Source organism: Cervus elaphus, chromosome 20, assembly GCF_910594005.1.
Source record: "Cervus elaphus chromosome 20, mCerEla1.1, whole genome shotgun sequence".
Classification (NCBI taxonomy): Eukaryota; Metazoa; Chordata; class Mammalia; order Artiodactyla; family Cervidae; genus Cervus; species Cervus elaphus.
In genome coordinates this window covers 140,386,421-140,408,448 of record NC_057834.1, presented here as the reverse complement: position 1 = coordinate 140,408,448, position 22,028 = coordinate 140,386,421, and the positions used below count along the sequence as shown (strand labels likewise).

The 22,028-nt window shown below is 59.7% G+C and overlaps 4 protein-coding genes across 4 annotated transcripts; all 4 read right to left on the bottom strand.

Moving 5' to 3' along the window:
• Positions 1-471: 471 nt before the first annotated feature.
• Positions 472-6,358, bottom strand: LOC122676847 (ubiquitin carboxyl-terminal hydrolase 17-like protein 13; the record flags this gene model as incomplete). The annotated part of the gene is made up of 3 exons (XM_043876400.1): positions 472-657; positions 4,455-4,514; positions 5,405-6,358. Coding segments are annotated over 3 exons (1,200 nt in total), but the record flags the coding sequence as incomplete, so codon positions are not given.
• A 3,700-nt stretch (positions 6,359-10,058) lies between these two features.
• On the bottom strand, positions 10,059-11,855 carry LOC122676846 (ubiquitin carboxyl-terminal hydrolase 17-like protein 6; the record flags this gene model as incomplete). The annotated part of the gene is made up of 2 exons (XM_043876399.1): positions 11,799-11,855; positions 10,059-11,024 (listed from the first exon to the last, which is right to left on the bottom strand). Coding segments are annotated over exons 1-2 (1,023 nt in total), but the record flags the coding sequence as incomplete, so codon positions are not given.
• Positions 11,856-14,712: 2,857 nt separating this feature from the next.
• Positions 14,713-15,666, bottom strand: LOC122676902 (ubiquitin carboxyl-terminal hydrolase 17-like protein 6; the record flags this gene model as incomplete). The annotated part of the gene is made up of 1 exon (XM_043876475.1): positions 14,713-15,666. A coding segment is annotated over one exon (954 nt), but the record flags the coding sequence as incomplete, so codon positions are not given.
• A 3,702-nt stretch (positions 15,667-19,368) lies between these two features.
• LOC122678366 (ubiquitin carboxyl-terminal hydrolase 17-like protein 6) lies at positions 19,369-20,322 on the bottom strand (the record flags this gene model as incomplete). Its single annotated transcript, XM_043879032.1, has 1 exon — positions 19,369-20,322. A coding segment is annotated over one exon (954 nt), but the record flags the coding sequence as incomplete, so codon positions are not given.
• Positions 20,323-22,028: the final 1,706 nt, after the last annotated feature.

Genomic DNA, 22,028 nt, shown 5'->3' with positions numbered 1-22,028 from the left:
GTGCGAGGCCCTCGGACCGTGCTCAGACCCGCTCACGCACCCCATCCTCTCCAGTAACTTCCCAGCAGAGCCAGCCCTCGAGAGCTCGGCCGCTCAGCACGATCCAGGTGAAGACCGTGGCCCCGGGCACACTGCAGGCCCCGCCTTTTTCCAGGAGGCTGCACCAGCCACACCGCCGAGAGGAACTCGCTCCTCGCCGGGAACGCTTGCTGCGTCACACAGGGCGTGCCGCACGCAGAGTGTGCCTGGGCTTCTGCAGGCATGTGCCTCAGAGCCTACCTACCGCCACAGCCCCAGAGATGGCCGCGGCTTCTTGTTCTTCCTCTTGGTCGCTCGGGCCCTCCCGCTGGCACAAGGGCCGTTGCCAACGCTCGTCGGGCCCGGAGGCGGGCTGTCCGTGCTGAGCCGGTCGAGCCGGTCGTGCTCCTGTTCAGGCAGCTTGCCGTGTCTCCCTCCTCCGTGTGTGGACTGGTGAATCACGACTGCGCCGGCAGGCAGGGTCGACTGGATCTTCCGGAGGTCGAAGGCCGGCTTCGGCCGCTTGTGCTCTTGGAGGCGTCTCCACTGCTCTAAGCTGATTCCTTCGACCTCTGTGTCCCCCGGGGACACCTGCGACCCAGGAGCTCTGCCGCTGGCGTCTCCCGCAGGCTCCCCGGGGCCGGCGGGGTCAGGCTCCCCGGCGTGTGTGGGGTCAGCCGTGAGGGGGGCCGCGGGCCCTCCCCCAGCACCCCCTTGCCACGCACCCTCCCGGGAGTAGAAGAGCACGTAGGCGCTCTGGCTCAGGGCAGCACTCGCGTCACAGGCGCTCACCTTGGCATCGTCCATCTTATACCACTGGCCGTTGCCTGCTCGCACGTAGGAAAAGTAGTGTCCTCGCTCACAGCTCCACCCGGAGTGCACCAGCACGGCATAGAGCACGTAGGCCAGTGGCCCTGCCTTCCGCTCAGACGTGTAGGGCTGCAGGTCGAGGCACTGGGGATAGCGCACTTCCTGAGCCCTTTTGGCCCCGCTCACCTGTGTCAACCGCTTCAGCACCAGCACCAGGACCTGGGACGTGCTGTGCAAAGTCAACCTCTTGGTGGCAGGCACCTTGCGGAGACAAAGGCCACAGTCATAGGCGTTTTCAGCGTCCAGCTTCTCGGGCTTCACCAGCTCTCTCAGAGCTTGCTCCACACTCTGAGCCGCCGTGATATCCAGGCTGATGTCCAGATAAGGGTCGAACGTGTCCGAGACACCGAGGCAGTGGAGACACTGGATCTGAGACCTCCACGTCCCGCCGAAGATCTGCCGGATGAGGGTGGTGTCCTCGGAGGGATGGCCCGACGGCTGGGATGCACTCAAGCACCCTTGCTGCATGGCATTCAGAGTGAACATCAGAAACTCGTGGGCATCTTCCTGCCGGTGTGTGTGGAAGCCCGCCAGCAGGTCCTTGTGGGGCAGGATCACCTCTCCCGGGTGAAGGAGGGCTCAGGTCACGTGAGCTCGCATGGCACAGAGCGTGCAGGAGGTGCGGGCCGGACAGAGGGTGGCGTGCTGCTGGGACACCATCCAGCTGGCCAGGGGCGGCGTGTGGCTCAGACACTGCAGCGCTGCATTCACGTAGCAGGTGTTCCCCAGATTCTGAAGCCCAGCCCCGACCCCCCACGGCCCCCTCCAACTCAGGGCGACTCGGTGGCCAGGCGCCAGCCCTGCTGACCCAGGAGCCAAGTCACCCCGCTGGGGCCGCCCAACCGCCGGCGACGGCCCCTCAGGGACACAGGGTCCCCGAAGGGCATCCGCACCAGAGGCGCTGGGCCGACAACCTTGCCCTCCGGGGAAGACGTTGAAGGGAGACGGACACGCACCACCCCCGTGCGCCGAAGCAGCCCCCGGGTCTCTGCAATCAAGGCCCACGAGTCTTTGCATCTCCTACCTGCAGCTGCACGACGACGCCTCCTTCCCTCAGACGGTGCTTCTCTGAAAAAGGGCCTGGGCCCCGCCCCCTCGGGCCTTTGATGGCTTTCCCACAGCCCCACCCCCGCACGCACAAGCTCCTCATTGGCTGAGGCGTCCGAGGGCGTGCTCACTCCCACTCCCGACATCCCACCACCGACACTTTTCTCGGGGAATTCCCCATGACGAAGCCCCGCACGCACTTCCGTTCTGGCCCTGCACCACAGGGCTCAGGATGCAAATGATTCGGGGGGGGCTTTGGCCTTCCAGACTTGCCTGCTAGAGAGTCACTGCAGGGCTTCCAAGTTCAGCACACACATGCGGGCTGGGGAGGAATTCCGTGGGCTCACCCTTCAGATCCTAACACACTTGTGGAAACATATGTCTGCCCACCTACCCTCTCCCCTTGAGGGGTCTCCCCAGCCCAGACCCCTGCCTGAGGACAACCCCTCCCCGGACAACAATAAACCCTTGCCTCAACTTTGCCCTCGACTGAGGTCCACTCCCATTTCGATGCTTTCTCACGAGCCACTCTTCTAGCGTTCAGGGTCCTAGCACCAAGAGATGCCGCGAGTGTGGCACATATGCTTTTCTCCCTTTGGGGCCGTTGGTCATGGTCCAAAGTGAGCTCTTTCAGAACGCCATAGGCTCGCTGCAGCTTTGGATTCCTTTCTTCAGCCCCCTTGCAATCTTAGTTGTCTTGTTCTTTATTTCTTCTTCTTTTTTTTTTTCTGTGTATTCGTTCATTTTTTAATTTTTTTCTATGTTCTATTCATTTTATTAATTTTTTTGCTTGTTTTTATTCTCTGTTTCTACTTTAATTATACTAGTTGACTTCGAGAGTCATCTTTCCTATGTAGGGGCTCAAAACACACTATAACTTAAGGTATAAACAGACTTCCCTCCTGGAGGAGGATGACTGTGGGTTTCCTTCCTGGTGTGAGACATGCATGTTTGTTTGCTCTCCCGACCTCGACATTATGCTTGCCTTCCAGCACTATGGGCGATCCACAGTGCATGGGTTTCCCATAGCTGATGTGGTGATTCCGTTGATCCTTACTAGGAAAAGACGGTCCTGACCCCGCTTTCTTCCTTAGCCTATTGCACCCCTCCCACCTCCCGCTGCCCCATCCCATCCCAGGACCCTACTGTTTTGTGCTTTATGACGCACTTGCTCACAAACTTGCTGTCCCTTTGCCTCCTTCCTAGGGCACAGAGAAGCCAGATCAGCCAGTATCTGTCTCTCTTTTGCACGGATTTCCCCCAGCATCAGGCGACCTTCCCATTCCCTCTGCCACGCCATTCCAATCACCATTCTTCTCCTTCTTCTCCTGCTTCAACTTCTTCTCCTTCTCCAACTTCTTCACCTCCTTCCCTGTCTCCTTCTCCTTCTCCTTCCCCTTCTCCATCTTCTTCTTCTTCTCCATCTTCTTTCTTCTTCTTCTTCTTCTTCAGAGGGTGTGGATGGGGCAAGCAGTAAGTCCATTTGAGGCGATGGGGCAGAGGAAGATTGGTGGTGATAATGAGGGCGGCCTGTGTGTGGCTCGAATTCCTAGTCCAGGGCACGCTTGTTCGTGTTCTTTGGGGAAGATACTGCTCGTCATTCTTTTTCCTCTCTGCGTGTGGTGGGCACGGTGCTTTGTAGGTAACCGTGCGGGGAGAAAAAGCCAGCGGAACATTCTCTGCTCCTTGCCAAGCCGACTAGCGCGGTCAGGAGCCACAGTTGTCCCTCTAGGTCTGAGATGCTAAATCACTAATTGCAGGTCCACCGTTTGATGGAGGGTTTTGGGTTTGAAGCCGGCAACCAAGAGAAAGAAAGAAACCGCAAGAGGGGATCGATACGGGTCCTCGAGCGCCCCTCCACCAGGTCGCGGGATGACGAGGCAGGCGGGAAAGCAGCTAGGAAAGGACAGTTTCCCCACCGCCCCAGACCCTTCCGAGGCCGGCCGCGTCTCATCGCGTCCAGCGGCGTTTGTCCGTGGCCAAGCTGGACGACACAACGGACTGACACATAGGATGGGCAGAGTCGGATGTCCAGTTGTCTAGCTCTCACGATCTAGGGCAGCCTTGGGTCTTTCCTCAGTGCGGGGAGGACCTTTGCTTTCAGAAAGGAACGGTTGCATGACCCATCTCCACTTAGGCCCCTGTGCCATGCTGGCGGAGAAGTTTCTTTGGGACTCATTGGGTCGCCCTTCTCCCCTTGGCCTTCGTGTTGGTGCCGGTGGTGCTGGTGGTGGTGCTCATGGCACGGTGAATCACTTGTCCCGTTTGGCACTTGGAGCTTCTGCAGCAGACTCCTTGCACCGGGAATGGAGCCCCAGGCAACTCTGCGCACGAGCGTCCCGCCGCTGACGAAGACATCCCCGCCTCATTCCTGCCGGAGGTCCCTTTCCCAGGTAGCACTACGCCTCCCAAGGACATTCCACCCATAGAGCCTGGTCGCCCATCTTCTCCCCGGACCCTGCTCGACGTTTGGGGTGTTTTCGAGAGCCTGACCGGCCAGAAGGAGACGATTCACGCACCTGCACCCGCTCCTCCCTGCCCCCTGGAGGGCTCAGGAGATCCTCTCCTTGCTCGGCTGGCTGTGGGCGTACTGGGAGGCGTCTCCCTGCCGCGTCACTCACCAGAGGCCAGCGGTGCGGCCAGAGAATGCAGACGGGAAAAGAAAGGCAAACCCACACCCCAAGTCCCATCCAGAGAGGACTCTCCCAGCCCCGCAGAAGTGCGAGGCCCTCGGACCGTGCTCAGACCCGCTCACGCACCCCATCCTCTCCAGTAACTTCCCAGCAGAGCCAGCCCTCGAGAGCTCGGCCGCTCAGCAAGATCCAGGTGAAGACCGTGGCCCCGGGCACACTGCAGGCCCCGCCTTTTTCCAGGAGGCTGCACCAGCCACACCGCCGAGAGGAACTCGCTCCTCGCCGGGAACGCTTGCTGCGTCACACAGGGCGTGCCGCACGCAGAGTGTGCCTGGGCGTCTTCACGCATGTGCCTCAGAGCCTACCTACCGCCACAGCCCCAGAGATGGCCGCGGCTTCTTGTTCTTCCTCTTGGTCGCTCGGGCCCTCCCGCTGGCACAAGGGCCGTTGCCAACGCTCGTGAGGCCCGGGGGCGGGCTGTCCATGCTGGAATGGTCGAGCCGGTCATGCTCCTGTTCAGGCAGCTTGCCGTGTCTGCCTCCTCCGTGGTTGGACTGGTGAATCACGACTGCGCCGGCAGGCAGGGCCGACTGGATCTTCCGGTGGTCGAAGGCCGGCTTCGGCCGCTTGTGCTCTTGGAGGCGTCTCCACTGCTCTAAGCTGATTCCTTCGACCTCTGTGTCCCCCGGGGACACCTGCGACCCAGGAGCTCTGCCGCTGGCGTCTCCCGCAGGCTCCCCGGGGCCGGCGGGGTCAGGCTCCCCGGCGTGTGTGGGGTCAGCCGTGAGGGGGCCCGCGGGCCCTCCCCCAGCACCCCCTTGCCACGCACCCTCCCGGGAGTAGAAGAGCACGTAGGCGCTCTGGCTCAGGGCAGCACTCGCGTCACAGGCGCTCACCTTGGCATCGTCCATCTTATACCACTGGCCGTTGCCCGCTCGCACGTAGGAAAAGTAGTGTCCTCGCTCACAGCTCCACCCGGAGTGCACCAGCACGGCATAGAGCACGTAGGCCAGTGGCCCTGCCTTCCGCTCAGACGTGTAGGGCTGCAGGTCGAGGCACTGGGGATAGCGCACTTCCTGAGCCCTTTTGGCCCCGCTCACCTGTGTCAACCGCTTCAGCACCAGCACCAGGACCTGGGACGTGCTGTGCAAAGTCAACCTCTTGGTGGCAGGCACCTTGCGGAGACAAAGGCCACAGTCATAGGCGTTTTCAGCGTCCAGCTTCTCGGGCTTCACCAGCTCTCTCAGAGCTTGCTCCACACTCTGAGCCGCCGTGATATCCAGGCTGATGTCCAGATAAGGGTCGAACGTGTCCGAGACACCGAGGCAGTGGAGACACTGGATCTGAGACCTCCACGTCCCGCCGAAGATCTGCCGGATGAGGGTGGTGTCCTCGGAGGGATGGCCCGACGGCTGGGATGCACTCAAGCACCCTTGCTGCATGGCATTCAGAGTGAACATCAGAAACTCGTGGGCATCTTCCTGCCGGTGTGTGTGGAAGCCCGCCAGCAGGTCCTTGTGGGGCAGGATCACCTCTCCCGGGTGAAGGAGGGCTCGGGTCACGTGAGCTCGCATGGCACAGAGCGTGCAGGAGGTGCGGGCCGGACAGAGGGTGGCGTGCTGCTGGGACACCATCCAGCTGGCCAGGGGCGGCGTGTGGCTCAGACACTGCAGCGCTGCATTCACGTAGCAGGTGTTCCCCAGATTCTGAAGCCCAGCCCCGACCCCCCACGGCCCCCTCCAACTCAGGGCGACTTGGTGGCCAGGCGCCAGCCCTGCTGACCCAGGAGCCAAGTCACCCCGCTGGGGCCGCCCAACCGCCGGCGACGGCCCCTCAGGGACACAGGGTCCCCGAAGGGCATCCGCACCAGCGGCGCTGGGCCGACAACCTTGCCCTCCGGGGAAGACGTTGAAGGGAGACGGACACGCACCACCCCCGTGCGCCGAAGCAGCCCCCGGGTCTCTGCAATCAAGGCCCACGAGTCTTTGCATCTCCTACCTGCAGCTGCACGACGACGCCTCCTTCCCTCAGACGGTGCTTCTCTGAAAAAGGGCCTGGGCCCCGCCCCCTCGGGCCTTTGATGGCTTTCCCACAGCCCCACCCCCGCACGCACAAGCTCCTCATTGGCTGAGGCGTCCGAGGGCGTGCTCACTCCCACTCCCGACATCCCACCACCGACACTTTTCTCGGGGAATTCCCCATGACGAAGCCCCGCACGCACTTCCGATCTGGCCCTGCACCACAGGGCTCAGGATGCAAATGATTCGGGGGGGGCTTTGGCCTTCCAGACTTGCCTGCTAGAGAGTCACTGCAGGGCTTCCAAGTTCAGCACACACATGCGGGCTGGGGAGGAATTCCGTGGGCTCACCCTTCAGATCCTAACACACTTGTGGAAACATATGTCTGCCCACCTACCCTCTCCCCTTGAGGGGTCTCCCCAGCCCAGACCCCTGCCTGAGGACAACCCCTCCCCGGACAACAATAAACCCTTGCCTCAACTTTGCCCTCGACTGAGGTCCACTCCCATTTCGATGCTTTCTCACGAGCCACTCTTCTAGCGTTCAGGGTCCTAGCACCAAGAGATGCCGCGAGTGTGGCACATATGCTTTTCTCCCTTTGGGGCCGTTGGTCATGGTCCAAAGTGAGCTCTTTCAGAACGCCATAGGCTCGCTGCAGCTTTGGATTCATTTCTTCAGCCCCTTTGTAATCTTAGTTGTCTTGTTCTTTATTTCTTCTTCTTTTTTTTTTTTCTGTGTATTCGTTCATTTTTTAATTTTTTTCTATGTTCTATTCATTTTATTATTTTTTTTGCTTGTTTTTATTCTCTGTTTCTACTTTAATTATACTAGTTGACTTCGAGAGTCATCTTTCCTATGTAGGGGCTCAAAACGCACTATAACTTAAGGTATAAACAGACTTCCCTCCTGGAGGAGGATGACTGTGGGTTTCCTTCTTGGTGTGAGACATGTATGTTTGTTTGCTCTCCCGACCTCGACATTATGCTTGCCTTCCAGCACTACGGGCGATCCACAGTGCATGGGTTTCCCATAGCTGATGTGGTGATTCCGTTGATCCTTACTAGGAAAAGACGGTCCTGACCCCGCTTTCTTCCTTAGCCTATTGCACCCCTCCCACCTCCCGCTGCCCCATCCCATCCCAGGACCCTACTGCTTTGTGCTTTATGACGCACTTGCTCACAAACTTGCTGTCCTTTTGCCTCCTTCCTAGGGCACAGAGAAGCCAGATCAGCCAGTATCTGTCTCTCTTTTGCACGGATTTCCCCCAGCATCAGGCGACCTTCCCATTCCCTCTGCCACGCCATTCCAATCACCATTCTTCTCCTTCTTCTCCTGCTTCAACTTCTTCTCCTTCTCCAACTTCTTCACCTCCTTCCCTGTCTCCTTCTCCTTCTCCTTCCCCTTCTCCATCTTCTTCTTCTTCTCCATCTTCTTTCTTCTTCTTCTTCTTCTTCAGAGGGTGTGGATGGGGCAAGCAGTAAGTCCATTTGAGGCGATGGGGCAGAGGAAGATTGGTGGTGATAATGAGGGCGGCCTGTGTGTGGCTCGAATTCCTAGTCCAGGGCACGCTTGTTCGTGTTCTTGGGGGAAGATACTGCTCGTCATTCTTTTGCCTCTCTGCGTGTGGTGGGCACGGTGCTTTGTAGGTAACCATGCGGGGAGAAAAAGCCAGCGGAACATTCTCTGTTCCTTGCCAAGCCGACTAGCGCGGTCAGGAGCCACAGTTGTCCCTCTAAGTCTGAGATGCTAAATCGCTAATTGCAGGTCCACCGTTTGATGGAGGGTTTTGGATTTGAAGCCGGCAACCAAGAGAAAGAAAGAAAACGCAAGAGGGGATCGATTCGGGTCCTCGAGCGCCCCTCCACCAGGTCGCGGGATGACGAGGCAGGCGGGAAAGCAGCTAGGAAAGGACAGTTTCCCCACCGCCCCAGACCCTTCCGAGGCCGGCCGCGTCTCATCGCATCCAGCGGCGTTTGTCCGTGGCCAAGCTGGACGACACAACGGACTGACACATAGGATGGGCAGAGTCGGATGTCCAGTTGTCTAGCTCTCACGATCTAGGGCAGCCTTGGGTCTTTCCTCAGTGCGGGGAGGACCTTTGCTTTCAGAAAGGAACGGTTGCATGACCCATCTCCACTTAGGCCCCTGTGCCATGCTGGCGGAGAAGTTTCTTTGGGACTCATTGGGTCGCCCTTCTCCCCTTGGCCTTCGTGTTGGTGCCGGTGGTGCTGGTGGTGGTGCTCATGGCACGGTGAATCACTTGTCCCGTTTGGCACTTGGAGCTTCTGCAGCAGACTCCTTGCACCGGGAATGGAGCCCCAGGCAACTCTGCGCACGAGCGTCCCGCCGCTGACGAAGACATCCCTGCGTCATTCCTGCCGGAGGTCCCTTTCCCAGGTAGCACTACGCCTCCCAAGGACATTCCACCCATAGAGCCTGATCGCCCATCTTCTCCCCGGACCCTGCTCGACGTTTGGGGCGTTTTCGAGAGCCTGACCGGCCAGAAGGAGAAATTCACGCACCTGCACCCGCTCCTCCCTGCCCCCTGGAGGGCTCAGGAGATCGTCTCCTTGCTCGGCTGGCTGTGGGCGTACTGGGAGGCGTCTCCCTGCCGCGTCACTCACCAGAGGCCAGCGGTGCGGCCAGAGAATGCAGACGGGGAAAGAAAGGCAAACCCACACCCCAAGTCCCATCCAGAGAGGACTCTCCCAGCCCCGCAGAAGTGCGAGGCCCTCGGACCGTGCTCAGACCCGCTCACGCACCCCATCCTCTCCAGTAACTTCCCAGCAGAGCCAGCCCTCGAGAGCTCGGCCGCTCAGCAAGATCCAGGTGAAGACCGTGGCCCCGGGCACACTGCAGGCCCCGCCTTTTTCCAGGAGGCTGCACCAGCCACACCGCCGAGAGGAACTCGCTCCTCGCCGGGAACGCTTGCTGCGTCACACAGGGCGTGCCGCACGCAGAGTGTGCCTGGGCTTCTGCAGGCATGTGCCTCAGAGCCTACCTACCGCCACAGCCCCAGAGATGGCCGCGGCTTCTTGTTCTTCCTCTTGGTCGCTCGGGCCCTCCCGCTGGCACAAGGGCCGTTGCCAACGCTCGTGAGGCCCGGGGGCGGGCTGTCCATGCTGGAATGGTCGAGCCGGTCATGCTCCTGTTCAGGCAGCTTGCCGTGTCTCCCTCCTCCGTGGTTGGACTGGTGAATCACGACTGCGCCGGCAGGCAGGGCCGACTGGATCTTCCGGTGGTCGAAGGCCGGCTTCGGCCGCTTGTGCTCTTGGAGGCGTCTCCACTGCTCTAAGCTGATTCCTTCGACCTCTGTGTCCCCCGGGGACACCTGCGACCCAGGAGCTCTGCCGCTGGCGTCTCCCGCAGGCTCCCCGGGGCCGGCGGGGTCAGGCTCCCCGGCGTGTGTGGGGTCAGCCGTGAGGGGGGCCGCGGGCCCTCCCCCAGCACCCCCTTGCCACGCACCCTCCCGGGAGTAGAAGAGCACGTAGGCGCTCTGGCTCAGGGCAGCACTCGCGTCACAGGCGCTCACCTTGGCATCGTCCATCTTATACCACTGGCCGTTGCCCGCTCGCACGTAGGAAAAGTAGTGTCCTCGCTCACAGCTCCACCCGGAGTGCACCAGCACGGCATAGAGCACGTAGGCCAGTGGCCCTGCCTTCCGCTCAGACGTGTAGGGCTGCAGGTCGAGGCACTGGGGATAGCGCACTTCCTGAGCCCTTTTGGCCCCGCTCACCTGTGTCAACCGCTTCAGCACCAGCACCAGGACCTGGGACGTGCTGTGCAAAGTCAACCTCTTGGTGGCAGGCACCTTGCGGAGACAAAGGCCACAGTCATAGGCGTTTTCAGCGTCCAGCTTCTCGGGCTTCACCAGCTCTCTCAGAGCTTGCTCCACACTCTGAGCCGCCGTGATATCCAGGCTGATGTCCAGATAAGGGTCGAACGTGTCCGAGACACCGAGGCAGTGGAGACACTGGATCTGAGACCTCCACGTCCCGCCGAAGATCTGCCGGATGAGGGTGGTGTCCTCGGAGGGATGGCCCGACGGCTGGGATGCACTCAAGCACCCTTGCTGCATGGCATTCAGAGTGAACATCAGAAACTCGTGGGCATCTTCCTGCCGGTGTGTGTGGAAGCCCGCCAGCAGGTCCTTGTGGGGCAGGATCACCTCTCCCGGGTGAAGGAGGGCTCGGGTCACGTGAGCTCGCATGGCACAGAGCGTGCAGGAGGTGCGGGCCGGACAGAGGGTGGCGTGCTGCTGGGACACCATCCAGCTGGCCAGGGGCGGCGTGTGGCTCAGACACTGCAGCGCTGCATTCACGTAGCAGGTGTTCCCCAGATTCTGAAGCCCAGCCCCGACCCCCCACGGCCCCCTCCAACTCAGGGCGACTTGGTGGCCAGGCGCCAGCCCTGCTGACCCAGGAGCCAAGTCACCCCGCTGGGGCCGCCCAACCGCCGGTGACGGCCCCTCAGGGACACAGGGTCCCCGAAGGGCATCCGCACCAGAGGCGCTGGGCCGACAACCTTGCCCTCCGGGGAAGACGTTGAAGGGAGACGGACACGCACCACCCCCGTGCGCCGAAGCAGCCCCCGGGTCTCTGCAATCAAGGCCCACGAGTCTTTGCATCTCCTACCTGCAGCTGCAAGACGACGCCTCCTTCCCTCAGAAGGCGCTTCTCTGAAAAAGGGCCTGGGCCCCGCCCCCTCGGGCCTTTGATGGCTTTCCCACAGCCCCACCCCCGCACGCACAAGCTCCTCATTGGCTGAGGCGTCCGAGGGCGTGCTCACTCCCACTCCCGACATCCCACCACCGACACTTTTCTCGGGGAATTCCCCATGACGAAGCCCCGCACGCACTTCCGATCTGGCCCTGCACCACAGGGCTCAGGATGCAAATGATTCGGGGGGGGCTTTGGCCTTCCAGACTTGCCTGCTAGAGAGTCACTGCAGGGCTTCCAAGTTCAGCACACACATGCGGGCTGGGGAGGAATTCCGTGGGCTCACCCTTCAGATCCTAACACACTTGTGGAAACATATGTCTGCCCACCTACCCTCTCCCCTTGAGGGGTCTCCCCACCCCAGACCGCTGCCTGAGGACAACCCCTCCCCGGACAACAATAAACCCTTGCCTCAACTTTGCCCTCGACTGAGGTCCACTCCCATTTCGATGCTTTCTCACGAGCCACTCTTCTAGCGTTCATGGTCCTAGCACCAAGAGATGCCGCGAGTGTGGCACATATGCTTTTCTCCCTTTGGGGCCGTTGGTCATGGTCCAAAGTGAGCTCTTTCAGAACGCCATAGGCTCGCTGCAGCTTTGGATTCATTTCTTCAGCCCCCTTGCAATCTTAGTCGTCTTGTTCTTTATTTCTTCTTCTTTTTTTTTTTCTGTGTATTCGTTCATTTTTTAATTTTTTTCTATGTTCTATTCATTTTATTATTTTTTTTGCTTGTTTTTATTCTCTGTTTCTACTTTAATTATACTAGTTGACTTCGAGAGTCATCTTTCCTATGTAGGGGCTCAAAACACACTATAACTTAAGGTATAAACAGACTTCCCTCCTGGAGGAGGATGACTGTGGGTTTCCTTCTTGGTGTGAGACATGCATGTTTGTTTGCTCTCCCGACCTCGACATTATGCTTGCCTTCCAGCACTATGGGCGATCCACAGTGCATGGGTTTCCCATAGCTGATGTGGTGATTCCGTTGATCCTTACTAGGAAAAGACGGTCCTGACCCCGCTTTCTTCCTTAGCCTATTGCACCCCTCCCACCTCCCGCTGCCCCATCCCATCCCAGGACCCTACTGTTTTGTGCTTTATGACGCACTTGCTCACAAACTTGCTGTCCCTTTGCCTCCTTCCTAGGGCACAGAGAAGCCAGATCAGCCAGTATCTGTCTCTCTTTTGCACGGATTTCCCCCAGCATCAGGCGACCTTCCCATTCCCTCTGCCACGCCATTCCAATCACCATTCTTCTCCTTCTTCTCCTGCTTCAACTTCTTCTCCTTCTCCAACTTCTTCACCTCCTTCCCTGTCTCCTTCTCCTTCTCCTTCCCCTTCTCCATCTTCTTCTTCTTCTCCATCTTCTTTCTTCTTCTTCTTCTTCTTCAGAGGGTGTGGATGGGGCAAGCAGTAAGTCCATTTGAGGCGATGGGGCAGAGGAAGATTGGTGGTGATAATGAGGGCGGCCTGTGTGTGGCTCGAATTCCTAGTCCAGGGCACGCTTGTTCGTGTTCTTGGGGGAAGATACTGCTCGTCATTCTTTTTCCTCTCTGCGTGTGGTGGGCACGGTGCTTTGTAGGTAACCGTGCGGGGAGAAAAAGCCAGCGGAACATTCTCTGTTCCTTGCCAAGCCGACTAGCGCGGTCAGGAGCCACAGTTGTCCCTCTAGGTCTGAGATGCTAAATCACTAATTGCAGGTCCACCGTTTGATGGAGGGTTTTGGGTTTGAAGCCGGCAACCAAGAGAAAGAAAGAAATCGCAAGAGGGGATCGATACGGGTCCTCGAGCGCCCCTCCACCAGGTCGCGGGATGACGAGGCAGGCGGGAAAGCAGCTAGGAAAGGACAGTTTCCCCACCGCCCCAGACCCTTCCGAGGCCGGCCGCGTCTCATCGCGTCCAGCGGCGTTTGTCCGTGGCCAAGCTGGACGACACAACGGACTGACACATAGGATGGGCAGAGTCGGATGTCCAGTTGTCTAGCTCTCACGATCTAGGGCAGCCTTGGGTCTTTCCTCAGTGCGGGGAGGACCTTTGCTTTCAGAAAGGAACGGTTGCATGACCCATCTCCACTTAGGCCCCTGTGCCATGCTGGCGGAGAAGTTTCTTTGGGACTCATTGGGTCGCCCTTCTCCCCTTGGCCTTCGTGTTGGTGCCGGTGGTGCTGGTGGTGGTGCTCATGGCACGGTGAATCACTTGTCCCGTTTGGCACTTGGAGCTTCTGCAGCAGACTCCTTGCACCGGAAATGGAGCCCCAGGCAACTCTGCGCACGAGAGTCCCGCCGCTGACGAAGACATCCCCGCCTCATTCCTGCCGGAGGTCCCTTTCCCAGGTAGCACTACGCCTCCCAAGGACATTCCACCCATAGAGCCTGGTCGCCCATCTTCTCCCCGGACCCTGCTCGACGTTTGGGGTGTTTTCGAGAGCCTGACCGGCCAGAAGGAGACGATTCACGCACCTGCACCCGCTCCTCCCTGCCCCCTGGAGGGCTCAGGAGATCCTCTCCTTGCTCGGCTGGCTGTGGGCGTACTGGGAGGCGTCTCCCTGCCGCGTCACTCACCAGAGGCCAGCGGTGCGGCCAGAGAATGCAGACGGGAAAAGAAAGGCAAACCCACACCCCAAGTCCCATCCAGAGAGGACTCTCCCAGCCCCGCAGAAGTGCGAGGCCCTCGGACCGTGCTCAGACCCGCTCACGCACCCCATCCTCTCCAGTAACTTCCCAGCAGAGCCAGCCCTCGAGAGCTCGGCCGCTCAGCAAGATCCAGGTGAAGACCGTGGCCCCGGGCACACTGCAGGCCCCGCCTTTTTCCAGGAGGCTGCACCAGCCACACCGCCGAGAGGAACTCGCTCCTCGCCGGGAACGCTTGCTGCGTCACACAGGGTGTGCCGCACGCAGAGTGTGCCTGGGCGTCTTCACGCATGTGCCTCAGAGCCTACCTACCGCCACAGCCCCAGAGATGGCCGCGGCTTCTTGTTCTTCCTCTTGGTCGCTCGGGCCCTCCCGCTGGCACAAGGGCCGTTGCCAACGCTCGTGAGGCCCGGGGGCGGGCTGTCCATGCTGGAATGGTCGAGCCGGTCATGCTCCTGTTCAGGCAGCTTGCCGTGTCTCCCTCCTCCGTGGTTGGACTGGTGAATCACGACTGCGCCGGCAGGCAGGGCCGACTGGATCTTCCGGTGGTCGAAGGCCGGCTTCGGCCGCTTGTGCTCTTGGAGGCGTCTCCACTGCTCTAAGCTGATTCCTTCGACCTCTGTGTCCCCCGGGGACACCTGCGACCCAGGAGCTCTGCCGCTGGCGTCTCCCGCAGGCTCCCCGGGGCCGGCGGGGTCAGGCTCCCCGGCGTGTGTGGGGTCAGCCGTGAGGGGGGCCGCGGGCCCTCCCCCAGCACCCCCTTGCCACGCACCCTCCCGGGAGTAGAAGAGAACGTAGGCGCTCTGGCTCAGGGCAGCACTCGCGTCACAGGCGCTCACCTTGGCATCGTCCATCTTATACCACTGGCCGTTGCCCGCTCGCACGTAGGAAAAGTAGTGTCCTCGCTCACACCTCCACCCGGAGTGCACCAGCACGGCATAGAGCACGTAGGCCAGTGGCCCTGCCTTCCGCTCAGACGTGTAGGGCTGCAGGTCGAGGCACTGGGGATAGCGCACTTCCTGAGCCCTTTTGGCCCCGCTCACCTGTGTCAACCGCTTCAGCACCAGCACCAGGACCTGGGACGTGCTGTGCAAAGTCAACCTCTTGGTGGCAGGCACCTTGCGGAGACAAAGGCCACAGTCATAGGCGTTTTCAGCGTCCAGCTTCTCGAGCTTCACCAGCTCTCTCAGAGCTTGCTCCACACTCTGAGCCGCCGTGATATCCAGGCTGATGTCCAGATAAGGGTCGAACGTGTCCGAGACACCGAGGCAGTGGAGACACTGGATCTGAGACCTCCACGTCCCGCCGAAGATCTGCCGGATGAGGGTGGTGTCCTCGGAGGGATGGCCCGACGGCTGGGATGCACTCAAGCACCCTTGCTGCATGGCATTCAGAGTGAACATCAGAAACTCGTGGGCATCTTCCTGCCGGTGTGTGTGGAAGCCCGCCAGCAGGTCCTTGTGGGGCAGGATCACCTCTCCCGGGTGAAGGAGGGCTCGGGTCACGTGAGCTCGCATGGCACAGAGCGTGCAGGAGGTGCGGGCCGGACAGAGGGTGGCGTGCTGCTGGGACACCATCCAGCTGGCCAGGGGCGGCGTGTGGCTCAGACACTGCAGCGCTGCATTCACGTAGCAGGTGTTCCCCAGATTCTGAAGCCCAGCCCCGACCCCCCACGGCCCCCTCCAACTCAGGGCGACTCGGTGGCCAGGCGCCAGCCCTGCTGACCCAGGAGCCAAGTCACCCCGCTGGGGCCGCCCAACCGCCGGCGACGGCCCCTCAGGGACACAGGGTCCCCGAAGGGCATCCGCACCAGCGGCGCTGGGCCGACAACCTTGCCCTCCGGGGAAGACGTTGAAGGGAGACGGACACGCACCACCCCCGTGCGCCGAAGCAGCCCCCGGGTCTCTGCAATCAAGGCCCACGAGTCTTTGCATCTCCTACCTGCAGCTGCACGACGACGCCTCCTTCCCTCAGACGGTGCTTCTCTGAAAAAGGGCCTGGGCCCCGCCCCCTCGGGCCTTTGATGGCTTTCCCACAGCCCCACCCCCCGCACGCACAAGCTCCTCATTGGCTGAGGCGTCCGAGGGCGTGCTCACTCCCACTCCCGACATCCCACCACCGACACTTTTCTCGGGGAATTCCCCATGACGAAGCCCCGCACGCACTTCCGATCTGGCCCTGCACCACAGGGCTCAGGATGCAAATGATTCGGGGGGGGCTTTGGCCTTCCAGACTTGCCTGCTAGAGAGTCACTGCAGGGCTTCCAAGTTCAGCACACACATGCGGGCTGGGGAGGAATTCCGTGGGCTCACCCTTCAGATCCTAACACACTTGTGGAAACATATGTCTGCCCACCTACCCTCTCCCCTTGAGGGGTCTCCCCAGCCCAGACCCCTGCCTGAGGACAACCCCTCCCCGGACAACAATAAACCCTTGCCTCAACTTTGCCCTCGACTGAGGTCCACTCCCATTTCGATGCTTTCTCACGAGCCACTCTTCTAGCGTTCAGGGTCCTAGCACCAAGAGATGCCGCGAGTGTGGCACATATGCTTTTCTCCCTTTGGGGCCGTTGGTCATGGTCCAAAGTGAGCTCTTTCAGAACGCCATAGGCTCGCTGCAGCTTTGGATTCATTTCTTCAGCCCCTTTGTAATCTTAGTTGTCTTGTTCTTCATTTCTTCTTCTTTTTTTTTTTTCTGTGTATTCGTTCATTTTTTAATTTTTTTCTATGTTCTATTCATTTTATTATTTTTTTTGCTTGTTTTTATTCTCTGTTTCTACTTTAATTATACTAGTTGACTTCGAGAGTCATCTTTCCTATGTAGGGGCTCAAAACGCACTATAACTTAAGGTATAAACAGACTTCCCTCCTGGAGGAGGATGACTGTGGGTTTCCTTCTTGGTGTGAGACATGTATGTTTGTTTGCTCTCCCGACCTCGACATTATGCTTGCCTTCCAGCACTACGGGCGATCCACAGTGCATGGGTTTCCCATAGCTGATGTAGTGATTCCGTTGATCCTTACTAGGAAAAGACGGTCCTGACCCCGCTTTCTTCCTTAGCCTATTGCACCCCTCCCACCTCCCGCTGCCCCATCCCATCCCAGGACCCTACTGCTTTGTGCTTTATGACGCACTTGCTCACAAACTTGCTGTCCTTTTGCCTCCTTCCTAGGGCACAGAGAAGCCAGATCAGCCAGTATCTGTCTCTCTTTTGCACGGATTTCCCCCAGCATCAGGCGACCTTCCCATTCCCTCTGCCACGCCATTCCAATCACCATTCTTCTCCTTCTTCTCCTGCTTCAACTTCTTCTCCTTCTCCAACTTCTTCACCTCCTTCCCTGTCTCCTTCTCCTTCTCCTTCCCCTTCTCCATCTTCTTCTTCTTCTCCATCTTCTTTCTTCTTCTTCTTCTTCTTCAGAGGGTGTGGATGGGGCAAGCAGTAAGTCCATTTGAGGCGATGGGGCAGAGGAAGATTGGTGGTGATAATGAGGGCGGCCTGTGTGTGGCTCGAATTCCTAGTCCAGGGCACGCTTGTTCGTGTTCTTGGGGGAAGATACTGCTCGTCATTCTTTTGCCTCTCTGCGTGTGGTGGGCACGGTGCTTTGTAGGTAACCATGCGGGGAGAAAAAGCCAGCGGAACATTCTCTGTTCCTTGCCAAGCCGACTAGCGCGGTCAGGAGCCACAGTTGTCCCTCTAGGTCTGAGATGCTAAATCGCTAATTGCAGGTCCACCGTTTGATGGAGGGTTTTGGGTTTGAAGCCGGCAACCAAGAGAAAGAAAGAAAACGCAAGAGGGGATCGATTCGGGTCCTCGAGCGCCCCTCCACCAGGTCGCGGGATGACGAGGCAGGCGGGAAAGCAGCTAGGAAAGGACAGTTTCCCCACCGCCCCAGACCCTTCCGAGGCCGGCCGCGTCTCATCGCATCCAGCGGCGTTTGTCCGTGGCCAAGCTGGACGACACAACGGACTGACACATAGGATGGGCAGAGTCGGATGTCCAGTTGTCTAGCTCTCACGATCTAGGGCAGCCTTGGGTCTTTCCTCAGTGCGGGGAGGACCTTTGCTTTCAGAAAGGAACGGTTGCATGACCCATCTCCACTTAGGCCCCTGTGCCATGCTGGCGGAGAAGTTTCTTTGGGACTCATTGGGTCGCCCTTCTCCCCTTGGCCTTCGTGTTGGTGCCGGTGGTGCTGGTGGTGGTGCTCATGGCACGGTGAATCACTTGTCCCGTTTGGCACTTGGAGCTTCTGCAGCAGACTCCTTGCACCGGGAATGGAGCCCCAGGCAACTCTGCGCACGAGCGTCCCGCCGCTGACGAAAACATCCCTGCGTCATTCCTGCCGGAGGTCCCTTTCCCAGGTAGCACTACGCCTCCCAAGGACATTCCACCCATAGAGCCTGATCGCCCATCTTCTCCCCGGACCCTGCTCGACGTTTGGGGCGTTTTCGAGAGCCTGACCGGCCAGAAGGAGAAATTCACGCACCTGCACCCGCTCCTCCCTGCCCCCTGGAGGGCTCAGGAGATCGTCTCCTTGCTCGGCTGGCTGTGGGCGTACTGGGAGGCGTCTCCCTGCCGCGTCACTCACCAGAGGCCAGCGGTGCGGCCAGAGAATGCAGACGGGGAAAGAAAGGCAAACCCACACCCCAAGTCCCATCCAGAGAGGACTCTCCCAGCCCCGCAGAAGTGCGAGGCCCTCGGACCGTGCTCAGACCCGCTCACGCACCCCATCCTCTCCAGTAACTTCCCAGCAGAGCCAGCCCTCGAGAGCTCGGCCGCTCAGCAAGATCCAGGTGAAGACCGTGGCCCCGGGCACACTGCAGGCCCCGCCTTTTTCCAGGAGGCTGCACCAGCCACACCGCCGAGAGGAACTCGCTCCTCGCCGGGAACGCTTGCTGCGTCACACAGGGCGTGCCGCACGCAGAGTGTGCCTGGGCTTCTGCAGGCATGTGCCTCAGAGCCTACCTACCGCCACAGCCCCAGAGATGGCCGCGGCTTCTTGTTCTTCCTCTTGGTCGCTCGGGCCCTCCCGCTGGCACAAGGGCCGTTGCCAACGCTCGTGAGGCCCGGGGGCGGGCTGTCCATGCTGGAATGGTCGAGCCGGTCATGCTCCTGTTCAGGCAGCTTGCCGTGTCTCCCTCCTCCGTGGTTGGACTGGTGAATCACGACTGCGCCGGCAGGCAGGGCCGACTGGATCTTCCGGTGGTCGAAGGCCGGCTTCGGCCGCTTGTGCTCTTGGAGGCGTCTCCACTGCTCTAAGCTGATTCCTTCGACCTCTGTGTCCCCCGGGGACACCTGCGACCCAGGAGCTCTGCCGCTGGCGTCTCCCGCAGGCTCCCCGGGGCCGGCGGGGTCAGGCTCCCCGGCGTGTGTGGGGTCAGCCGTGAGGGGGGGCCGCGGGCCCTCCCCCAGCACCCCCTTGCCACGCACCCTCCCGGGAGTAGAAGAGCACGTAGGCGCTCTGGCTCAGGGCAGCACTCGCGTCACAGGCGCTCACCTTGGCATCGTCCATCTTATACCACTGGCCGTTGCCCGCTCGCACGTAGGAAAAGTAGTGTCCTCGCTCACAGCTCCACCCGGAGTGCACCAGCACGGCATAGAGCACGTAGGCCAGTGGCCCTGCCTTCCGCTCAGACGTGTAGGGCTGCAGGTCGAGGCACTGGGGATAGCGCACTTCCTGAGCCCTTTTGGCCCCGCTCACCTGTGTCAACCGCTTCAGCACCAGCACCAGGACCTGGGACGTGCTGTGCAAAGTCAACCTCTTGGTGGCAGGCACCTTGCGGAGACAAAGGCCACAGTCATAGGCGTTTTCAGCGTCCAGCTTCTCGGGCTTCACCAGCTCTCTCAGAGCTTGCTCCACACTCTGAGCCGCCGTGATATCCAGGCTGATGTCCAGATAAGGGTCGAACGTGTCCGAGACACCGAGGCAGTGGAGACACTGGATCTGAGACCTCCACGTCCCGCCGAAGATCTGCCGGATGAGGGTGGTGTCCTCGGAGGGATGGCCCGACGGCTGGGATGCACTCAAGCACCCTTGCTGCATGGCATTCAGAGTGAACATCAGAAACTCGTGGGCATCTTCCTGCCGGTGTGTGTGGAAGCCCGCCAGCAGGTCCTTGTGGGGCAGGATCACCTCTCCCGGGTGAAGGAGGGCTCGGGTCACGTGAGCTCGCATGGCACAGAGCGTGCAGGAGGTGCGGGCCGGACAGAGGGTGGCGTGCTGCTGGGACACCATCCAGCTGGCCAGGGGCGGCGTGTGGCTCAGACACTGCAGCGCTGCATTCACGTAGCAGGTGTTCCCCAGATTCTGAAGCCCAGCCCCGACCCCCCACGGCCCCCTCCAACTCAGGGCGACTTGGTGGCCAGGCGCCAGCCCTGCTGACCCAGGAGCCAAGTCACCCCGCTGGGGCCGCCCAACCGCCGGCGACGGCCCCTCAGGGACACAGGGTCCCCGAAGGGCATCCGCACCAGAGGCGCTGGGCCGACAACCTTGCCCTCCGGGGAAGACGTTGAAGGGAGACGGACACGCACCACCCCCGTGCGCCGAAGCAGCCCCCGGGTCTCTGCAATCAAGGCCCACGAGTCTTTGCATCTCCTACCTGCAGCTGCACGACGACGCCTCCTTCCCTCAGACGGTGCTTCTCTGAAAAAGGGCCTGGGCCCCGCCCCCTCGGGCCTTTGATGGCTTTCCCACAGCCCCACCCCCGCACGCACAAGCTCCTCATTGGCTGAGGCGTCCGAGGGCGTGCTCACTCCCACTCCCGACATCCCACCACCGACACTTTTCTCGGGGAATTCCCCATGACGAAGCCCCGCACGCACTTCCGATCTGGCCCTGCACCACAGGGCTCAGGATGCAAATGATTCGGGGGGGGCTTTGGCCTTCCAGACTTGCCTGCTAGAGAGTCACTGCAGGGCTTCCAAGTTCAGCACACACATGCGGGCTGGGGAGGAATTCCGTGGGCTCACCCTTCAGATCCTAACACACTTGTGGAAACATATGTCTGCCCACCTACCCTCTCCCCTTGAGGGGTCTCCCCAGCCCAGACCCCTGCCTGAGGACAACCCCTCCCCCGGACAACAAGAAACCCTTGCCTCAACTTTGCCCTCGACTGAGGTCCACTCCCATTTCGATGCTTTCTCACGAGCCACTCTTCTAGCGTTCAGGGTCCTAGCACCAAGAGATGCCGCGAGTGTGGCACATATGCTTTTCTCCCTTTGGGGCCGTTGGTCATGGTCCAAAGTGAGCTCTTTCAGAACGCCATAGGCTCGCTGCAGCTTTGGATTCATTTCTTCAGCCCCCTTGCAATCTTAGTTGTCTTGTTCTTTATTTCTTCTTCTTTTTTTTTTTTCTGTGTATTCGTTCATTTTTTAATTTTTTTCTATGTTCTATTCATTTTATTATTTTTTTTGCTTGTTTTTATTCTCTGTTTCTACTTTAATTATACTAGTTGACTTCGAGAGTCATCTTTCCTATGTAGGGGCTCAAAACGCACTATAACTTAAGGTATAAACAGACTTCCCTCCTGGAGGAGGATGACTGTGGGTTTCCTTCTTGGTGTGAGACATGTATGTTTGTTTGCTCTCCCGACCTCGACATTATGCTTGCCTTCCAGCACTACGGGCGATCCATAGTGCATGGGTTTCCCATAGCTGATGTGGTGATTCCGTTGATCCTTACTAGGAAAAGACGGTCCTGACCCCGCTTTCTTCCTTAGCCTATTGCACCCCTCCCACCTCCCGCTGCCCCATCCCATCCCAGGACCCTACTGCTTTGTGCTTTATGACGCACTTGCTCACAAACTTGCTGTCCTTTTGCCTCCTTCCTAGGGCACAGAGAAGCCAGATCAGCCAGTATCTGTCTCTCTTTTGCACGGATTTCCCCCAGCATCAGGCGACCTTCCCATTCCCTCTGCCACGCCATTCCAATCACCATTCTTCTCCTTCTTCTCCTGCTTCAACTTCTTCTCCTTCTCCAACTTCTTCACCTCCTTCCCTGTCTCCTTCTCCTTCTCCTTCCCCTTCTCCATCTTCTTCTTCTTCTCCATCTTCTTTCTTCTTCTTCTTCTTCTTCAGAGGGTGTGGATGGGGCAAGCA